This window comes from Myxine glutinosa, chromosome 7, assembly GCF_964187855.1.
Source record: "Myxine glutinosa chromosome 7, kmMyxGlut1.1, whole genome shotgun sequence".
Classification (NCBI taxonomy): Eukaryota; Metazoa; Chordata; class Myxini; order Myxiniformes; family Myxinidae; genus Myxine; species Myxine glutinosa.
In genome coordinates this window covers 74,432,884-74,455,718 of record NC_136267.1, presented here as the reverse complement: position 1 = coordinate 74,455,718, position 22,835 = coordinate 74,432,884, and the positions used below count along the sequence as shown (strand labels likewise).

The 22,835-nt window shown below is 42.7% G+C and overlaps 2 protein-coding genes across 4 annotated transcripts in view; one reads left to right on the top strand and one right to left on the bottom strand.

Moving 5' to 3' along the window:
• The window catches only part of LOC137431330 (zinc finger protein 608), a 1,424,803-nt gene that overhangs the window by 795,925 nt on the left and 606,043 nt on the right, over positions 1-22,835 (top strand). The gene's annotated exons all lie outside the window — the stretch shown is intronic.
• The window catches only part of LOC137431326 (casein kinase I), a 117,771-nt gene that overhangs the window by 45,765 nt on the left and 49,171 nt on the right, over positions 1-22,835 (bottom strand). For all 3 annotated transcript variants that reach the window (XM_068122545.2, XM_068122544.2, XM_078781868.1), the window contains one exon: positions 20,758-20,827. In XM_068122545.2, the coding sequence (XP_067978646.1) occupies positions 20,758-20,827 (70 nt within the window). The remainder of the gene's footprint in view (positions 1-20,757; positions 20,828-22,835) is intronic.

The following is a 22,835-nucleotide window of genomic DNA, read 5'->3' as shown; positions in this document are numbered from 1 at the left end:
TTGATCGATGTAATTCAATAACAAACGTCCAACAGTTACACCCCTCCATCCCTTGGGCCAATGGGCGATCTCCATATTACTGAGTGCATAGTAAACCTCATTTTACAAGATAGATCTATGCAGAAGGCAGCCAGATAATTACCAACACCGGAACACGGATTTATTTACTGTGCGATAGGAATTAGGAAAAAAGTGAATCCGGATGGAAAGGAGTTTGTAAACATCGACATGACACATAGCATGGAGTTTAAACTGTAAAAGTGGTTCTGAAAATTGCTTGTCGTGATCTCACGAGTTCATTGTATTATAATTTATATACAATACAAACAAATGGAGCATGAAAACGTTTTTCTTGAGGGTGTCATTTGGCGCTCCATACACTTCGCGTCTGGTGCGGTCGCCCCCTCCCCCCCCACCCCCCCATCACGACGCCACTGTACTGTACATATATATATATATATATATATATATAATCTATATTATAATCGGCTACGGTGATTCTGTCTGTCTATCTGTCTGTCTGTCCAGGGGTGTGGCTTACTCCGTTTACAGAGTAGCTCCACCCATTCTTGGAGAGGCTTCATATAAACAAATATCCACCACTTTATTAACTCGAATAGCTTTGAGGCCTGTTTCGTTAGGCTCGTGCTGTCTTTCTCTCTCACACAGGTTTATTTCAACTCTAATTCGATATATCATTTCATTTTTAACAGTTGCCAACATAGTTTTAGACTCGGTTGAAAAAAAACGGGAAGAGAATCCCATGAAGGTTTCCGTTTATACAGTGCTAATCAAAAAAAAGGTAATCGAATTCAAGAGATTAATATGCAAAGGTTATTTAGATTGACAATTTACATGTGGTTTACTAATGATGAGGAGATCCTCAGCTTTCGATTGATGCCTTTCATGCATCATTGCTGTCACACATGACCGAGTACATGTTCATTGAAAATGACAAGTTCAAATCGCATTTTTACAAGTTTGGCTAATCGGTGCAAGACAGTTTTAAATGGACGCATTACTTGTCGACTGCCAAGTTGATTATGTAAAATTGTTAAGCTGGTCTGGTAATCATCGGTTGCGTCATCCTTTGTTTAAGATGGGTATTTAAGATGGGCCTACAGTGTATGGGTTTAGAGACAGTCTGAGTAATTGAAAAGATGGTTCAACTTACGACTGAACAGCGGACCTTCGTGGTTACAACCTTTCACCAAACTGGAAGTTTGCAGCGAAATCGTGATGCGTTCAGGGAACGTTTCCCAGAACGGGAGCCTCCAGCAGCCAAAACCATCTGGGCGAATGTTAGAAAATACCAAGAGCATGGCACTAGCCTCAACCGCAACAAGGAGAATTCTGGTAGGTGGCGCACTGGGCGATCGAAAATGAACATTGCAGCAGTAAGGCAGCAAGTTTTGGAGCATCCTCGGGATACCAGCGCAAGACGAAATGGGACGGGATTGCATTCGGCAACATTCAACCGAATCACAAGACTGGACCTCCACCAACATCCATGTCGGATTCACATCCGGCATCAACTTTCACATCCGGCATCGAAGCTGCTCCATGCGCTCACGCTTTCGAAGCTAAGTGATATTTCTCAATCGTGTTTTTGTCGAGACTGTATCTATCTTTCGGTGTATGTACCTATAGCGTATCTTTTGGAAAATTTTCGGTGCTAATTTTTCGTACATGTATACACAATCGTCGGTTAATGGTATCGAGTATTCTGCGGCCTAGTACTCGTAGGCTTGGACTACCGTACCGTCTCCGACCTTGTGGTTTGTTTTTCTCTCAGCGATTCGTCGAATGTGCTGAAATTATTTTCGTTCACTGTTTCGTCCCAGTCGTTCACCCCGTACCTCCTTGTTTAATATCTGTACTCACAAAAAAAACAAAAAAACAAACAACCCCAAAAAAACTATTTCCTTCCCAGGTCTTATTCGTTTATTTGTTCTTTTTGTTCGTTCGTTCTTCGTTCGCGATCACGCGGTTAGAAATGTATAATCTCTCCCCTGAACAACTATTTTCTCTCATATATTATAACACCCTTTTCTTCTTTTCCTACAAAAGGATGCTTTCGTCTTGCTCACCAAATCTATTCATTCCAAAAAATATATATAATACCATCTCTTACAGTTCCTCCTTTCTACATTCCCTAAACTATCCAGAACTCCACCCCTCCTCCAGTGTCCTCAAACGTATTTTTGACTCGAAGGTCTCAAACTCATTTTGCAAAAAATGTTCGTTTCCCATGAATCGTACACTTTTCAAAATCCAATCTCACCCCTCCCCTCCAAATCCTCCCCATCACCCATCCCTTTCAAATCTCCCCCCTTGCCCCTTCCCTCCCCTCCCTCCTAAACTCCCCCCACACCCCTCCCCTCCGAGACTCTCCCTCGCTCCTCCCCTCCTAGACTCCCCTCTCACCCCTCCTCCTCAAAGCATCCTCCCTGCTTCTTCCTCCTTCCAACTTTCACCTTCATCTCCCCAAACCTTCTGCCTTGCTCTTCCCCCTCCTCAAATAACACCTCACTGTGCCTCACCCAATCTCCATCAAACCTTTTGTCCGCCCCATTCTTCCCTTTCTCCAAGCTATTCTGAAATCTCTGACACACCTTCAACAGCTCTCCCTACCTCTTCCTCCTCTTCCACATCTTACCCTACCCCTCCCCCCCCCCTGTTCTGGACCCGATGCTCCCCCTTCCTCTTCATTAACGGTATGGACCTCAAACATCCGGGGCCTTCGCTCAAACTTGACTGACCTCTCCATACAGGTTGCTTCTGACAAACCAGATGTGATCTGCTTAACAGAAACTTTCCTCCTTCATGATGTCTCTGATGCCTTGGTATCTCTCCCAGGTTACTCCCTCCTCCGGTATGATAGACCTGAGCCTCGTCCTGGAGGTGGGGTTGCTATCTTTATAAAAAACTCTCTTCCTCACTCGCCCTCCACTGCCCTCTCTCCACCTCACCCCCAGGAATACCTTTGGCTACGGCTTCCCCTTCGCTCCCACCTTTTGTTCATATGTGTGTTGTACCGTCCACCAATCAGCGATGACTCCATCTACATCTCACTGTCTGATAATATGGACCAACTTCTATCTACCCATCCCAACTCTCTCTTCCTCATATGTGGTGATTTCAATTGTCACCATGCCAGTTGGATGGGTGTGGGTACCTCTCTCACCAGCCATGGCTCTTCAGCAAAGGACTTCTGCGACTCACTGGGACTGACACAATCTGTCAATTTCCCGACCTGGATCTCAGTCAACGGAGCATCTTCTCTTCTGGATTTGGTTATGACACACTTCCCTGAAAATGTCTGCTGCTCTTCTTCTGCTCCAATCGGCTCATCTGATCATGTGCTTGTCAAAGTGGACATCTCTCTGACCATTCTCAGAGAGCCTCCTCAGCGTCGACGAGTCTGGCATTTCACTCAGGCCAACTGGCACGGTCTTCAAGCAGCCATCAATCATCTGGACTGGTCTCCCATCTCTACCGCCTCTGACATCAACTCATCCTGGGAATTCTTTCAAAGTAAATTGCTCTCTCTCATGCACAGATTTATACCATCTCGTCTTCAGTTGTCATACCCTTCCTCCCGTCCATGGTACACGGAATCTTGTGGTGAGGCTGTTGCCCTGAAACAACTTGCTTTCGTCTCCTGGAAAGCAAATCCAACGGAAGGAAATCTCATTTCCTTTCACAAAGCCCGAAACAAGTGTGTGTCCACCCTCAGGAGAGCCAGGAAACAATATCTCACCATTCTCAAGACCGAACTCTCTTATCTGTCTCCCTCTTCCAAATCCTGGTGGCGTCTGGTCAAATCTGTTTCTGGTGTTTGTTCCCCCTCCATCCCCTCCCTCACCTCAAACGGCTTAACGGCTGACTCCGCACGTGAAAAAGCTGAATGCCTCAACTCTGTGTTTGCCTCTAAATCTTGTGTCCCAAACCCATCCCTCTCTGTACCCACCGTACCCAGTCGTACCCAGCTGCTCCTGGACTCTGTGTCCTTTCCTCCTGACAAGGTGGAAAAGTTTCTGGCAACCCTCGACTCTGATTCTGCAACTGGTCCTGACGGCATCAGCCCACGGGTCCTAAAATCATGTTCTTCTGCACTTTCACTCCCTCTTTCTGTTCTCTTCACCCTCTCTTTTGCTCAAGGTCATCTGCCATCTGCTTGGAAATCAGCCAACATCACCGCTTTGCACAAAAAAGGTGCAAAAACAGATCCCAGCAACTACAGACCAATCAGCCTTCTCCCAATTATCAGCAAAGTCATGGAATCCATCATTGCTTCAGATATTAAATCTTTCCTCTTCTCCAATGGCTTGATCTCTGATCATCAATTTGGTTTCAGACCTGGTCACTCTACTCTGGACATGCTGCTTCTGCTTTCTCAACAATGGATGGAGGTCCTCAACGCCAAACAGGAAATTAGAGCTGTCTCCCTTGACATTTCACGTGCCTTCGATACGGTCTGGCACCCTGCTCTGCTCTCCAAACTCTCCTCCTTTGGTATCCATGGAAATCTCCACGCATGGCTGGCGGACTTCCTCTCTGGTCGTAGTCAACGTGTGGCCCTGAATGGGTTTCTCTCATCTCCTCTTCCTGTTCAGGCTGGAGTTCCCCAAGGTAGTGTTCTGGGCCCTGTGCTTTTTCTGGTCTTCATCAATGATCTCTCTGACTCTCTTGAAAATCCTCTCTATCTCTTTGCTGACGACTCTACTCTCTGTCGCTCCATTCCTCATCCCTCAGATCGGCAGTCTGCAGCCTCCTCACTCTCTGCAGACCTGGACAAAATCACAGACTGGTCAAACAAGTGGAACATGTCTTTCAATCCTGACAAATCTCACACTCTTACAATGTCTCTGCGAAAGGACCGACTGGACAACCCTCCCATCTACTTTCTCAACAATCCTCTCCAAAAAGTTCTGTCGCTCAAGCTTTTGGGTCTCACTATCTGCCATGATCTTTCTTGGGAAAACCACATTTCCAAGCTGGCCTCCAAAGCCAGTCGCCGACTGGGCATCCTCCGTCGTGCGAAGTCCTTCCTTGGCACACCTGAGCTCCTCACCACATACAAGGCTTTCATCCGCAGCTCAATGGAATACTGTTCCCCCCTCTGGGCTGGTGCTCCTGCCTCACACCTTGCTCGGCTTCACGCTGTTGAGGCCAAAGCTTTCAGAATCATTGGAATCTCCTGCGATGTAGTCAACGCCGAGGGCCTTTCACTCACTCACCGCAGGCAGGTTGGTGGTCTTTCTGTCTTCTACCGACTCCTCTCCGGCCTTGCTCCCCCAGCTCTCTCTGTGCTCTGTCCCCCCAATATTCCTTCAGGTCGCACAAGATCTGCCTGCAACCCTCTTCTGGTTAAACTGCCAAAGTCTAGGCTCTCTGCTCACCTTCACTCTTTCATTCCCCTTTTCTCCCGCCTCTGGAACAAACTCCCCCACTCCCTTCAATCCCACTCCTCCCTCCAGGTCTTTAAAACAGCTGTTCACCACCATCTCTTATCTTCCCCCATCGAAAACCTTGATCTTTTCTACCCCCGGTAATTCACCCCAGAGTCTTTGCAGTGTTCATATGTTTTAATCCTCTCCCACCTCCCCCCAAGTCCTCCCGATGTCCCTGCTCTCAAATGTTGTTTGTGTCCTTCCCCCTCTCTTTTGTGTCCTTCCCCCTCTCTCCCCATCTTGTCTACCACTCCCCTTGTTTTTTGTGTTTTGTGTGTCGGTTTGTCTTTTTGTGTGATTAATGTTAGCTCTTTCACGAGCCTCGATCTTGTATACAAAAAAAAAAAAAAAAAAAAAAAAAAAAAAAACTTACGCCAGGGGATTTTGCCAGGAGGCTGGTGCTTGCCAGATCGTTGATAGCACGTTGCGAAGCAGATGTCAATTTCCTGCGGTGTCTCGTTATCGGTGATGAAGCTGCTTTCGCCATGGACGGCAAGGTCAATACCCATAATGTTCTTGAATATGCACCGACAGGACAACCCCTGGAATTTAATTTTGACACCAACATGAATCGACAAAAGTGGACTGTTTGGTTGGGACTTTGTGGAAGTGGTCAGGTGATCGGACCATTTTTCTTTCAAAGGAATGCCAATGGTAACAGGTATCTGCAGATTATCAATGATGAAGTTTTACCGCAGCTGGAGGAGAACTTTGAGCGACAGGTTCGTCGTGTCTTCAGATATCTCTGGTGGGCCCAAGACGGCGCCCCAGCACATCATCTTATAGCTGTCCGAGATCGACTGAGGGAACTCTTTGGAGACCGAGTCATCGCCCTCAACCATGCAGTGGAATGGCCGCCAAGATCACCTGACCTCACACCATGTGATTATTTCCTTTGGGGACATTTAACGAACAAGGTGTTCGTAACTCCTCCCCGTGATCTTGACGAATTGCAGGGCCGTATTCGACATGAAGTGGATGCTTTGCGCAATGACCCGGCTATGGTGAGACGAGCAGTTCAGGGCATGCTCCGCCGCTGTGAGCTTTGTGTTGAAAGGGGAGGTAGACATGTTGAAGGTGTGGGTGCATAAAGGCCAATCATTCCTGAGAAAAGTTCACATCTGACGTTCATTTTGCACCAATTATCCTGACTTGCATCGATTAGCCAAACTTCTAAAAATGCGATTTGAACTTGTCATTTTCAATGAACATGTACTCGGTCATGTGTGACAGCAATGATGCATGGAAGGTATCAATGGAAAGCTGAGGATCTCCTCTTAATTAGTAAACCACATGTAAATTGTCAAAATAAATAACCTTTGCATATTAACCCCTTGAATTCGAATTACCTTTTTTTTGATACGCACTGTAGAACGAAATGATTTCTCAAAGGCCTGTAAAATAAAGCCCATTCATTGAGTCACCCTCACGATTTTATCTCGAATTCACTATCTGATTTAATTTTTATCGATGGTTTTAGACTCGGTGTCAGAAATAATTGAGAACATTCACGCACACACGGGAAAATGCAGAGATATATATTTTTAAATTGCGCCACGATGACGCACGAAAATACACCGCCTAAAATAACAGTCGGGGAAAATGTCGACATATATTTAAAATTCGCTTTTTCTTTTCCGTTAAGATATATTACTTTTACTTTTGATGACAATCGCCACAAAAACGACATATATTTCTTCGTTCTTATTTCATTCAACATTATTATCTGGAAGTAATATATGTTTCAGGAAATTACCGCGAGATATTTCTACGTTTTTTTTTATTAGTTATGTGCGCATACACTTTAAATAGGTTTATTTGAAATCTTTAATTTTCACAATGTAATTTATTTGCCATTTGATGATTACGAGACACTTCCTCTTGAGGATCGTGACAATTCATGCATTGCGTGGAAACTTCCATTTCCAAAATGAATGAGATGGTCGATGAAGAACGCAGACTTGAACAGGATGCAGCAAGAAAAAGAACGAGAAGGGAGAACGAGACCCTCGACGAACGTGAACACAGATTTACACAGGATGCTGCTGCAACAACGATGAGGAGGGTTGGAGAGGAGCGAGGGGTTGGAGAGGAGTTAGGGGTTGGAGAGTGAGGAGCTAGTAGTTGGAGAGTGAGGAGCTAGGGGTTGGGGAGTGAGGAGCTAGGGGTTGGAGAGTGAGGGGATAAGGGTTGGAGAGGAGCGAGAAATTGGAGAGGAGTAAGGGGTTGGAGAGTGAGGAGCGAGGAGTAGGAGAGGAGTGAGGGGTTTGGAGAGGAGCTCGGGGTTGGAGAGGAGCGAGGGGTTGGAGAGGAGCTCGGGGCTGGAGAGGAGTGAGGGGTTGGAGAGGAGCGAGGGGTTGGAGAGGAGCGTGGGGTTGGAGAGGAGCTAGGGTTTGGAGAGGAGCGAGGGGTTGGAGAGGAGCGAGGGGTTGGAGAGGAGCGAGGGGTTGGAGAGGAGCGATGAGTTGGAGAGGAGCGATGAGTTGGAGAGGAGCGAGGGGTTGGAGAAGAGCGAGGGGTTGGAGAGGAGCTAGGGGTTGGAGAGTGAGGAGCTAGGGTTTGGAGAGGAGCGAGGGGTTGGAGAGGAGCAAGGGGTTGGAGAGGAGCGTGGGGTTGGAGAGTGAGGAGCTAGGGGTTGGAGAGGAGCGAGGGGTTGGAGAGGAGCGAGGGATTGGAGAGGAGCAAGGTGTTGCAGAGTGGGGGCCGATTGTCGAGGAGAGTGAGGAGCGATTGGAGAGGAGAGTGCGGTTGGAGAGGAGTGAGGGGTTGGAGAGGAGCGAGGGGTTGGAGAGTGAGGGCCGATTGGAGAGGAGAGTGAGGAGCGATTGGAGAGGCGAGTGAGGAGCGATTGGAGAGGTGAGTGAGGCGCGATTGGAGAGGGAAGTAAGGAGCGATTGGAGAGGAGTGTGAGGAGCGTTTGGAGAGGAGTGTGAGGAGGTATTGGAGAGGAATGTGAGGAGGTATTGGAGAGGAGTGTGAGGGGTTGAAGAGGAGTGAGGGGTTGGAGAGGAGCGAGGGGTTGGAGAGGGGCTAGGGGTTGGAGAGGGGCTAGGGGTTGGAGAGGAGCGAGGGGTTGGAGAGTGAGGGCCGTTTGGAGAGGCGAGTGAGGAGCGATTGGAGAGGCGAGTGAGGAGCGATTGGAGAGGCGAGTGAGGAGCGATTGAAGAGACGAGTGAGGCGCAATTGGAGGGGAGTATGAGGGATTGGAGAGGAGTGTGAGGGATTGGAGAGGAGTGTGAGGGATTGGAGAGGAGTGTGAGGGACTGGAGAGGAGTGTGAGGGATTGGAGAGGAATGTGAGGAGGTATTGGAGAGGAGTGTGAGGAGGTATTGGAGAGGAGTGTGAGGAGGAGTGGGATTGGAGAGGCGTCAGGGTGGAGAGAGGAGAGTGTCAGGTGGAAAGGAGTGAGGGGTCACATATTATGTGAAATAAATAAATTGTGTTCATTACACAATTTCTGGATCTGATGAATTGCCAGTGACCATTTTGTAAAATTTAATGTGCAGCATCTAAATCAAGATGTCCAAATGTCACACACGTCGATGCCCGTGGGATTCCCACGGGTGACCCCACTAGTATATACAGTCACGTGAAAAAGTAAGTACACCCCATGTAAAGTTTTGACTTTTTCAACATATTTCAACATACAGCTATTTGATCTTCATTTCAACAATATTGATAGATAAAGGTGATATAATATAACAAATATCATGAAACATTTACATTTTGTAGTCCATTGTATAATTTAAATAAACATAAATGCAAATTTCACATGTGGAAAAAGTAAGTACACCCTTGGCTCTAATAGGTGGTATTGCCCCCTTTGGCAGAAACAACCTCAAGTAGGCGTTTCTTATAACTGTCTACCAGTCTCTGACATCAACTGGGAGAATTTTTTGCCCACTCCTCCATGCAGAATTATTTCAGCTGTGCGATGTTTGAGGGGTTTCTTGCATGCACAGCTCGTTTCAAATCTGCCCACAACATCTCGATGGGATTTAGATCCGGGCTTTGACTTGGCCATTCCAGAACCCTCTGTTTCTTTCTTTTCAGCCATTCCTTGGTGGATTTACTGGTATGTTTAGGGTCATTGTCATGTTGCAAGGTCCACCTTTGGTTGAGCTTCAACTCTCCGACAGATGGCCTCACATTATCCTTAAGCACCCTCTGGTACAATTAAGAATTCATGGTGGATTCTATGATGGTCAGCTGCCCAGGTCCTGATGCAGTAAAGCTGCCCCAAACCATAATATTTCCACCACCATGCTTTACAGTTGGTATCAGGTTATTGTGGTCAAATGCTGTCTTTGGTTTTCGCCAAACATGTCTTCTGGTACTGTGGCCAAATAGCTCTACCTTTGACTCATCTGTCCAGAGCACATTGTTCCAGGTGCTGGTCTTTGCCTCGGTGTTCATTGGCAAAATTTAGTCTTGCCCTGATGTTCTTTCTGGACAGCAAAGGTTTCCTCCTGGCACACCTCCCATGTAGATCAAATTTGTGCAGCCTCTTTCTAATGGTAGACTCGTGCACTTTGACATCAACAGTGGCAAGAGCTACCTGTAGGTCCCGTGATGACATTCTGGGGTTCTTCGAGACTTCTTTCAGCATCTTGCGGTCTGCTCTCGGGCTGATCTTGCTGGGGCGGCCTGGCCTGAACAAGTTGGCAGTTGTTTGGAATCATGTCCACTTGTAATGATCTTCCGGACAGTAGAACGATTGATTTCAAATTGTTTGGAGATATTTTTAAATCCCTTCCCAGACTCGTAGGCATCTATAACCTTCTTTCTGAAGGCCTCAGAGAGCTCTTTTAATCTAGGCATGGTGACGTCGCACACTTCAACAACAAAGAGCAAACCAAACTAAATGTCTGAGGTTTAAATAAGACAGGTTCCTCCAAGATCCTCTCTAACGAAGTTCTAATCATTTGCACCTGAGCTGGTGCACCTGATTCTAATTTTAGGTATTTGAAGTAGTGATAAATGTCGGGGTGTACTTACTTTTTCCACATGCAAAATTTGCATTTGTCTATTTAAATTATACAATGGACTACAAAATGTAAATGTTTCATGATATTTGTTATATTATATCACCTTTATCTATCAAAATTGTTGAAACTAGGGCATGCCCGTACTATATATAAGCTAGGACGTGCCCGTACGTGGGTGCCCGTTCCTTGCCAAAAAAAAAAAAAAAAAAAAAATTTGTGTAGGGGTGTGTGTGTGTAAACATCCTAGGGCGTGCCCGTACGTGGGTGCAAAAAAACATGCGTGCAAACAACAACAACAAAAAAAAACTTTGAAACCACGTGGCAGTAACGACCACAGAACCCCCCCCTCTATTTACATGAATGGTTTGGTCCATTCGCAACGACCACAGAACCCCCCCCTCTATTTACATGTAATGGTTTGGTCCAAAGCGAACGGCTTGCGGTGTTTGGTAAAGAAATCGCCATAGCTCGGTAACTACTTGTCCGATTAATTTCAAACCTTGAAAAGGCACATCCTCGGGTCCCCAGCAATATACCTGGCAAGTTTCAAGTATATCGGACCGGTAGTTGTCGAGAAACAGCGGTCACAGACAAACATACACACATACACACATACACACATACAAACACACATACACACATACACACAGAGATTCATGGAATTATAGATAGATGAAGATCAAATAGCTGTATGTTGAAATATGTTGAAAAAGTCAAAACTTTACATGAGGTGTACTTACTTTTTCACATGACTGTATATGGTGTTCACAATATTGTGAACCATGGTGGCTGTCCATACATCCATCTGTCTCCCATTTATGGCAGCTGCTTACCGCACTGCATTTGAGAAGCTGCCAATTGGTTATTTTACATTTTAATTTCACTTTTATTTCTGCAATATATTCAGTCACTTTATTGTCCCGTCCAGTAATCTTTAAAATCAACATTAACTTCTGGATTAATGTATATTTAAATCAGATATTCATGGAGTACTGTAACACAATTTAAATAGCTATGTTTTGCTCTCTTTTTAGACAAATCCAGCCTCCACCACCTGATGTTGAACCACCATTTTTTGGTTGCTTCGAGCTTAGTCTCCTAAGTTGCTTCGAGCTTTAGCTCTGAGTGAAACCAAGAGTGAAACACAGTTAACCTTTAAAGGTCGATTAAATAATTTAAATTGTTCGATCAACTTAAAAATTTCCTTTTACTGGGAATAGGTACTTTTGCTTGTATTAAAACAATATGGAGTCACAGAAGATGTCTTAATGTTGTTTTTAACTCTTATCATTTAATCCTTTTTTCATCGAGTTGCATGGCCAGAATTATAGAAAAGGAAACTGGTGAAGCAGTAAATAAACTAGAACGCCACTCAGTAGAGCGCATACTCCCGCCGTGGGTCAAGTTGGAATAATACGTTTTGTTTAACATCCCCTCTCCCCAAAACAATAAATGAAAAAGAAAGTAAGTCCTAACTGTCAGAGAATTTATTTTGATATATCTCGGAATTGGAGGAGAAAAACATCATTTAAGAATAAGAATAAAAGCTTTAATGCAGTAAAACAGAAAAAGAAATTCCCCAAAAAAATTCCTGGATCCGGAATAATATCCTGATCTTCACCAAAAACTAATCGATTCTTCCTTATCCCAAGGGCAATCATCCCACCAACTTCCATCCAAATCCGTTCAGAACTTTTCCAGATATCTTGTTCACAAACACACAAACACACAAACACACGAACATACGAACACACATACACACACACACACACACACACACACACACACACACACACACACACACACACACACACGGACGGACACGATCGAATGCATTACTCCCTGGCGGGAGTAATAATGTTTTATTCAGTTTAACTCTACTAGAATTCTTATCTTTAAGTTTGTCACAAAAACTAAAATATGAATCACTGCTCTTGAAAATTCAAAATGCAAATGTCATGTTTTTTCCACCAAATACAACATTTAATCCTTAGCCTAACCTGAATGGGAAGGCCTATTGTCATTGATCTATGTGGCTTGGGCTCCTTGGATCCTGAGTTCAGAATCCCGGTCGATCGCTGAATTAACGCCAGGGGGGTTGACTCAGCCTGTCATCCTTCCGAGGATGGCAAAATGAGTTCCAGCTCACTGGTAATTGGGGCACTGCATCAGCGGCAAAAAACGTGCTTCCAGAAAAATGATGCAACCAGCAGCCACGGGCTGCACACGAAACAACAACAACATTGATCTATGTGTCAATGATTAAGTGTTTCTGCACACAGATCTACTTTAATATAGAGCGTCAATTCTCAGATATAACTTAATGTATTTACTCCGGTGAGCTCTGCAGTGGTTAATTGCTCAAACTTGTTAGAAAGAATGTCGGTGAGTTTTGTTTTTTTTAACCAAAGTAATAATGATTTCACTCTTCACAGTGCATTCTTTTGCTAATTCCCCTTTCCTGTATATTGCTTTTAAAATGGAGTGGAAAAGTTATTTAAACGCATTCCTGCAGTTTCCTTCGCTGTAAAAATTTTCAATTACATTTTAAAGAAAAAACGAAAACAGCCCTGGTAAAATTCAAAATTTCTGGCACCTTTAGTCTAATATCTGGTCTGCCTAGTCAGTTATAGCCTGGTGTTGGCTTAGCGGTTAGGGTGCCGGCTTGGGATCCTAGGATCCTGGGTTCGAATCCTGGTCGATCGCTGAATTAACGCCAGGGGGGGTTGACTCAGCCTGTTATCCTTCCGAGGTCGGCAAATTGAGTACCAGCTTGCTGGGATGAATGATCACGGTGTGTACCCCGATTTAGAATAGGTACACAGTATCCCTGCGCATCGTAAGAGCGTGACCAAGGGTTGGCGTCAGGAAGGGCATCCGGCCATAAAAACATTGCCTCAAAACAGGGAACCATGATTGTCATGGGGCCCGCATGGCTAACCCCCACCCTAGTGGGGAAAATGGCCTTAAAACGATCATTCATTCATTCATTCATTCATTCTAGTCAGTTCATGGAAGACATGGGCCAAAACCGTTATCAGCTGACTCCTGGGAATAATTGGGTCATTAAAGAGGAAGAAGATAAAAAACCCGAAACCATTCTATTCCTTAGCAACAAAGGTACAATATCAATTTAAATAAATATAAAACTAAAAGTTTTGTTTTAGCCATCGGGTCGGCCCAGTTTCCCGGTCTGAATCCCGACAAAACCGCATTAAAGTGGTCTTGGCGGCCAACTGATTTTGGTACTCCAAAGCTCGATTACGGCTCTGTTTGCCATGATACTACACTCTAATGGCACAACCGAGTCAATCAGAGCGACACACTAATTGGTGCTGTATATCCGTTCACACTAATTAGCGATCTGAGTGAAATTGCCAGACACAGGCATGGTCATATCCTGGACACTAATCTCGAAAACCCAATCTGTCTCTTAATGGATGTGTATAACTGAACTAGCAATTGAGATACTCAAATTTCCCAGAGCGCAAGTGATTTAATGATGATGTATTGGTAGAACAACATGGGGTGGGAATATAGAAGGAAGCAATACAAGCAAATAAAATCCCACTACCCAATACATGCTCTGAGCCAACAAAAACACAGAGATTCCTTAAATATTCGAAGCCTTAAGGCCTCAAACACTCCTCAGTAGATAGACAAATGAGAATCAACAGGACAGAGATACCGCAAACTACATCTGGGAGGATGCAGCTTGATCAAATAGTGACACGGTCCAGCTGTCAACAGTTGGCGGCCATGGAATGAACATGGCCCGAGGGGGAAAGTGGGCACGGTCTGCTGTGGGGGTGGGGGTATGCCTGAAGGCTACGGTGGCAAAGACTTGGTTTTGGGAGAAACCCCATTGGAGATCACATGCAAGTTCCACCGCAAGCCCTGCATACCTCTGACACCCCGCTATTTGCATCACCCCTATTAATATCGGCAGCCCCCACATCACTAACCCTTCCCTGCTCAGCCACATTGGCCTGTACTCAGTCTGTGGATGGGGCGAACCTTTCTCCGATTTTTCACCCAGTTCTTATTGCACGCTTTTCCGTGATGGCGGTTAACTTGGCACCTGATGGCCTGCCAACACATTTAAAGGAACATAAAAGAAAGATTACAAAGGGAGGAACATTTAAAATGGTTTCAGGGGAAAGTGGTTTTAGACACACACATGAGGGGGGGGGGGGGGGGGGGAAGAAAGCCACCATATTTCAAAATGGAAAACGATGCATATCCTATATCACAATCAAATTGCCTCACACTTGTGCTAATCCATGCAATATGGGAAATAACTATCACTATATTACGCAAAGTTACCTCTTACAAGGCATTCCCACAACAGTATTTAACATTACACTTGTTTAAGTTGGGCAGATGACCAAAAGTAGGATGAAAGGATACAGTTGAAGTCCTTTCTAACAAATGCATTTCAAACTCAAACGTCAGGCTGAACAGTTTACATTTTGTATCCCACTGATAGGTCAGATCTGAATCCGGACCTCAACAAATCTAATCGGCTTGTTCTTGACACGTACCCAACTCACCCACTTAGTTTTATCATAAGTCTCCCAGAACGTTTTGAAATATCGTGCTATATATTGTTTTTGGCCCTGTCACTCAATGGTGAAGAACCACTTCAAAAAACATCCAATTTTCATATCCGGATCCAGATCCAGATCTTCACAAATATCAAAATGATTAGTCCTTGTCACGCACCCAACTTGTCCACCAAGTTTCGTCCTTATCATTCCATACGTTTTTGAGATATGCTATATATTGGTTTTAGTGAATTCACTCAATGGTAATTCACTATATATTGGTTATTCACTCAATGGTGAAGAATCACTTAAAAAAAATTCTCTGATCCGAATCCGGATTTAAATCTTCACCAAAATTGAATCGATTCTTCCTTGTCATACATCCAACCTGTCCACCAAGTTTTGTCTGCATTTGTCCACAACGTTTTGAGATATCATGCTATATATCGTATTTTGCCCTATCTCTCAATGGTGAAGAATCACTTCAGAAATTCTCAGTTCCAGATCCGGATCTTGACCAAAATCTAATCATTTTGTCCTTATCACATACCCAACGTCTCCACCAAATTTTGTCCGAATCCATCGACAACATTTTGAGATATCCTGTTCATAGGCAAACAAACCAACCGACAGACAAGGCATTCGGTGGTGGCGATATCAGGAATTACGAAAATCTATATCTGTGAAAGATTATCAATGAAAAAAATATCAATGAAAAGTTATTTCGTCAAAATATCAGCTTCCTCACTGAAATGGTACGTGAGGTATTGCCCAGATGAGAAAGAAAATAAAGAAGTAATTAACAATTAAAATAAATAAATAATAATCGTAAAATAATTAATTTATTAAGCCACCACCGTTTCATCCAAATCTGTAACTTTAAAAGAATTCATTAAATGACAAATTTATCATCAAAAATTTAATAATTAATCGATTCATTGATTAGTCAATAAATCAAAAATACCCTTTAGAGCCAAATCACTTGGTCACAACAGAGCTCAAAAGGTGCCTGAAATATTGACCAGACAAGAAAGAAAATAAATAATTGATTGATTAATTGTGTAATTAAAATAAATAAATAATAATCGTAGAATAATTAATTTCTTAATCAATTGGCTAAAGCATAGCTAAACTACCACTATTTCATCCGAATCTGTAAGTTTTTGAAAATTAAGTATTTTAATTGAATAATTAAATAACTAATCGATGAATGGATCAATCAATAAATGGAAAATACCCTTTATAGCCAAATCACTTGGTCACTGTTGTGTCCAAATATCAGCTTCCTAGCTCAAAAGGTGCCTGAGATAATGCCCAGATGAGAAAGAAAATAAATAAGTACTTAATAAATTGATAATTAAGCGATTAATCAATTAATCGCTTCATCAAAAAAAAAGAAGAAAAAAAAGGGTTTTGCCAAAGCACTTGTTCACTATTGTGCCTAAATTTCAGCTTCCTAGTTCAAAGGATGGCAGACAAACGAGAGAACCTTGACCATTGACCTTTGACCTATATAGTAAAAAAAAACATTGACTTTTGTTCTTCGGAGTCCTCTAGTAAAGTTTGACGAAGATAGCTGAGAGCATTTACGAGTTATCACACTCTCAGACAAACAGACAAACATACATACAGACAGATAGGGGTGAAAACATAACCTTTGTCCACCTTTGGTGGTGGAGGTAATTACTTCGACACTGGCTGATTAAATAAGCCTGGTGTTGGCTTTTCGGTTAAGGTGCTGGCTTGAGATCTCAGGGTCTTGAGGTGAAGCCCCTGGCATGCCGTTACATTAACACCAGGTGGCTTGACTCAGCCTGTCATCCTTCCGAGGTTGGCAAAATGAGTACCAGCTTACTGGGAAGAATGGGCCATTTGAGTGTTGTATGTCGGAGTGGTGACCTGTCCACAATTCTGCCCAATAGCCTAGGAAACTGCTTCCGCAGCCATATGCATCTGAAGATGCAAAAGGAGTGGTCTTCTTCTTGGTCTTCCTGATTAAAACTAAATGTAGCTAATTGTGTCAGTCGTGATTTCCAGAGGCTTAATAGCAGATTTAGGTGCAGCTCAGTCACTGCATTCACAGCAGCACAGAGAGCATAACAAAATGCTTCTGCATGGCCTTTTCCAAAACAGATTACCTTTTCCAGTAAGCTCCTGCCTTTAAAACCCCCTCAGAAGTCTTCGAAAATAATGACTATGACTGAAATGGGCAGCTGGACTGTCCGTAATTCTTGTTAGTGAAGCCATCCTATGAGTTAGTTCTGTAAACTTTCCAGATAAGCCATTCCACAAGAATAAATCATTGTGAGGAAATGTTTATGTCAATTACTTTACAGGCTAGAAAATGTTCAGGTATTCTGGAAGCTTCTTCATACCTTTATGTGTAAAGAGAAGCCTCGGTGGAAGCGCACACTAATTGCACTTAGAATATTGACAGATGCTTATTGTCAGAATGCAAGGTTCACTGATCAATCGATGTCTGGCCAGCAGTCAAACAGAGTCCAAATTTTGTTTAATTGAAGGGACGGACACAAAACAACACATTGTCATTGCACTGCACTGCACTCCGCCAAGCAAATGGTGATTGGTTCTTATATCCGCTCTGCTTTGCCAATTATATCGACACCTAACGAACATTTGGGAAAGGAAAGCACCATTTGAGAAATTAAAGCACCTCTTATTGCGATTCTTGCATACTTGCTCATCCGAGAAGAGGGGACGCAAGCTTCTTAGAAGAGGGGTTCAAAATTTTCGAATTCTAAACTGAGGTTGGAAGTTGAGGTTGCACTGTGCTCGGCCAAAATGGTCATGTGGCGGATTATGCGCAGAACACAATGTGTAGGTCATGCTCACAGAATTCGCCGGGAATCGGATGTATTTTCCTGTTTGTCATTGGCAAAGTCTCAAGTATTATTTTATCCTTACACAACAATGACAATGTTTTTTGGTAAAATTAATAATGAGAAAAGGGCGGTTGAATTGACCAGGCTCAGCCGCAGGTTGCTGACCCCCACTCCAGATTATCCTGCCAGCACCAAATAAACATTATAAGGTTATACAGTAAAGAACAAGCAATTTATCTCATATCAAATCTAAAGGTATACAAATGTGAACAATGCACTTGTAAAAAATTTGTGTCTCTTATACTTAATCTTAGACAAGTTGTCCTCCCCGAGTCTAACCTTCATCCTTCTTCACCTTGTGCCTCTATTCCTTTCAGCTCCTTTTTCTTGTCTGTTGAATAATCTTCTTGAGCCTATTCAGTCCTGCTCTTCCTTCCAGTCTTACATCATGGTAGGTCATCACTATATCAACTTTCACATATTGACTCCCATGTCTACTCAGGAGCTCCTCTTTTCCCTCTGACCTTTTCCCACTTGTCTTCTTGCAATTTTCTCCACTCACACTGGTAAATTTGTCGACATGCTCCTTGTCATTTTTTTCTCTCCTTTTGTTAACATTGACCATGCATGCTCTTTTTCATTTCCTTCACAAAGTAATTTGCTGCACAAAGGAAAGGCAGAGCTGCCCCTCCACAAATTACTGGAAAGTTAATTGAAGTTGTTGTTAATTAATGATGTTTTTTTTTTCTAGAAAAAGGTGTAAAGTGAAAAATTTGATAATGTTCATACTTAGGAATTATGTGTTTAGACACGACGGGATTGTCACGTCCTGATTGTCACGTCCTAATTGGGACCCCAGCCCCAATTTTAAAGAATTTTAATTTTTCTTTTTTGTATCCAGTCTCGTGGAAGAGCTAGAAACACAGAAGGTTCAGGGCACAACATAACAAAATGAACAGTACAAAGAGAGTTGCAAACACCAACAAGCAGGGCCAAGCGACAAAATAGATGGAGACGGACAAGCAAGGGATGTGGGTAAGAATGAGTGGTAGGATAAAATACAGGGGGTGGACAAGATGGATACAGGAGCAAATTCTCAAGAAGGAAAAACTGGAAAAAACTAGAATGACACGCGGTAGAGCGCATACCTCCACCAGGCTGAACAGTTTGTTTTGTATCCCAATGATAGGCCGGATCTGGATTTGGACCTGAACCAAAATATAATCAGCTTGTTCTTGTCACCTAACCAACTCGCCCACCTTGTTTAGTTGTAAGTCGTCCATAACTTTTTAAAATATCATGTTATATATCGCTTTTGCCCCGATCTCTCAATGGCGAAGAATCACTTAGAAATTAAATAATTATCGTGTACGAATCCATATTAAGATCTTCACCAAAATCGAATCGATTCGTCATTGTCACACACCCAACCTGTCCACCAAGTTTCGTCCAAATCCGTCCAAATACGGAAGCCTCTCCTCAGTGAAAGACACATGAAAGCCCACTTGGAGTTTGCAAAAAAGCACCGAAAGGACTCTCAGACTGTGAGAAACAAGATTCTGTGGTCTGATGAAACCAAGATTGAACTGTTTGGCTTCCGTCTGGCCACTCTTCATGAAGCCCAGATCGGTGGAGTGTTGCAGTGATGGTTGTCCTTCTGGAAGTTTCTCCCATCTCCACACAGGATCTCTGGAGCTCAGTCAGAGTGACCATCGGGTTCATGGTCACCTCTCGTACCAAGGCCCTTCTCCCCCGATTGCTCAGTTTGGCCGGGCGGCCAGCTCTAGGAAGAGTCCTGGTTGTTCCAAACTTCTTCCATTTAAGAATTATGGAGGCCACTTTGGTCTTGGGAACCTTCAATGTAGCAGAAATTTTTTTGTAGGCTTCCCCAAATCTGTGCCTCCACACAATCCTGTCTCTGAGCTCTGCAGGCAGTTCCTTCGATCTCATGGCTTGGTTTTTGCTCTGATATGCATTGTCAGCTGTGAGACCTTATATAGACAGGTGTGTGCCTTTCCAAATCATGTCCAGTCAATTGAATTTACCACAGGTGGACTCCAATCAAGGTGTGGAAACATCTCAAAGATGATCAAGAGAAATGGGAGGCACCTGAGCTAAATTTCAAGTGTCATAGCAAAGGGTATGAATACGTATGTCAATGTGATATTTCAGTTTTTTCTTTTGAATAAATTTGCAATACTTTCTAAAATCCTGTTTTCTCTTTGTCATTATGGGGTATTGAGTGTAGATTGATGAGGGAAAAAATGAATTTAAACGATTTCAGCATAAGGCTGCAACATAACAAAATGTGAAAAAAGTGAAGGGGTCTGAATACTTTCTGAATGCACTGTAACTAATTTATTAACATGTACAGGTGCACAAAGGCCACGAGGTGCATTCTTTTTAGGAGGGTAGGGAGGCTTAAGAGGCACAAATATAAAGCAATATAATGTTTTAAAATCTTCAATTCAAGAGTTTTGCACGAAAATACCAAAGCAGTGATTTCAAATGCCATTTGCATTTATTCCAACAAACCTAGTTTTAAGTTAGCAAACCTTTAACATTCACTATCATTTGAATATCGTGAACAGATTTTCAAAGAGAAACTGATACATAACATACTTTTTGTTATCTTGAGCAGAACATGAATTACATTTTCTTCGACAATTATTAAATTAATGGTAACTGGTAAGAAAAATCAACTTATTATTTATTGAGATTTTATGGTGGATTAATTTATTGAGAGTCTAAGTCTAAGAGGTGCTCAAAGTAATTAGAGAATTCTGCAATTATTATTCCTTTGTAATGTCTGCAAGGGTGGATTGTAAACATAGGTCTCAGTCAACAAAAGGCCACCTGTTACTGCAGCATTAGTGCAGAATTAGTGGAATTAGTGTTGGTGCATGCTTAAAACACAACTTACCTCCACATTTCAGCATTTTGCAATATTTATATTCCATTTGAAGCTGTGGGACCCTGCAGCCCATGGGTTCCTGGTTGAACACAAATGGATATCACTAGCTGAGACGGTGCTGACACAAGCCAAGTTATCACAATTACTGGCAAAGATTAGACATGAAAGTGAGAAAAATACAACAACAACAACAACAGGAATGTTAAAGCCATTTTCCCTGCTAGAGCGGGGGTTAGCCTTGCAGTCCTCATGACAATCTTCTCAATTTTCCCAAAATCTCAATTCTCCAAAAGTGAGGAAAATTAACGATGAAAATTCCAGAAAGGCCATCATTTCATTACATACGCATTTTATTTTCTGAACTTTTGTCCATCACACTCCTTCATGAGCTGCATACATGTCCTTTGCATTCCTTCATAATACTAGAACAGCACTGGATAGAGAGCATACATCCGCCAGGCTGATACGTTTATGTTTTGTATCCCACTGTTCGGCCGGATTTCCATCTGGACCTGAACCAAAATCGAATACGCTTGTTATTGTCACATAACCAACTCGCCCACCTAGATTAGTCATGACTTGTCCATAACGTTTTATTATGAGATGTTTCATTATGACATGACCATTATGACAAAACGTCCATACATAAATAACATAACTCGTCAAAAATTAAACCAATTCTTCCTTGTCACACACCCAACCTCTCCACCAAGTTTCGTCCAAATCCATCCACAACTTCTTGAGATATTGTGCTATGTATAGTTTGTGGCCCTATCACTCAATGGTGAAGAATCACTTAAAATTCTACTAGCCGGATCCGAATCTGGATCTTCACCAAAATCGAATAAGTTCGTCCTTGTCACATACACTACCTCTCTGTCAAATGTCGTCTGAATCCATCCACAACTTTTTGAGATATCCTGTTTACAAACAAACAGACAGACTAAAAGACAAACAAGCAGACGTCATGCAGAGCACAATACTTGCAAAATCCAACCCCACAACCCCCCCCCCCTCCCAACCCCGCCCCCAAAAAGGATGCCATTGATACATCAAATTGTCCAATTCATCCGGATTAAAATTGACGATCTCGATCAAAGCTCAGGTTAATAGGATAAAAAGTGACGATTTTTCAAATGAAAATAGATGATTTCAGGAGTTTCACCTTGAATTGACCTTTGACATTTTGACCTTAAAAATAGTTGTTTTCCCAACTCAGTGAGGCGCTATGCAAATGCTGTTAAATTTTCAAATAAATCGAATGAAAATTGATGATTTTTCAGATGAAAATTGATGATTTTGGAAGTTTGACCTTGAGTTGACCTTTGACTTTTTGTCCTCAAAAATAGTTGTTTTCCCTATTTAGTCACTCGATATGCAAGTGTTGTTCAATTTTCAAGTCAATCGTATGAAAATTGACGGTTTTCAAATGAAAATTGATGATTTTGGAAGTTTGACCTTGAGTTGACCTTTGACTTTTTGACCACAAAATAGTTGGTTTTCCTATTTAGTAACTCAATGTGCAAATGCTGTTCAATTTTCAATTCAATCGGATGAAAATTGATGGTTTTTCAGATGAAAATTGATGATTTTGGAAGTTTGACTTTGAGTTGACCTTTGACCTTTTGACCTCAAAATAGCTGGTTTCCCAATTCAGAGAGGCGCTATATGCAAATGCTGTTAAATTTTTCAATTAAAGTGGATGAAAATTGATGATTTTTCAGATGAAAATTGATGATTTTGGAAGTTTGACCTTGAGTTGACCTTTGACTTTTTGACCTCAAAAATAGTTGTTTTCCCTATTTAGTCACTCGAGATGCAAATGCTGTTCGATTTTCAAGTCAATCGGATGAAAATTGACGGTTTTCAGATGAAAATTGATGATTTTGGAAGTTTGAGCTTGGTTTGACCTTTGACCTTTTGACCTCAAAAATAGTTGGTTTTCCAATTTAGTGACTCAACATACAAATGCTGTTCAATTTTTAAGTCAATCCGATTAAAAATGGCGATTTTATAAATTTGACCTCAAAGTCAAAAGGCTTCTCAATTGTGACGACCTCTACAACTTGGTGAAGTTCCATGACGAT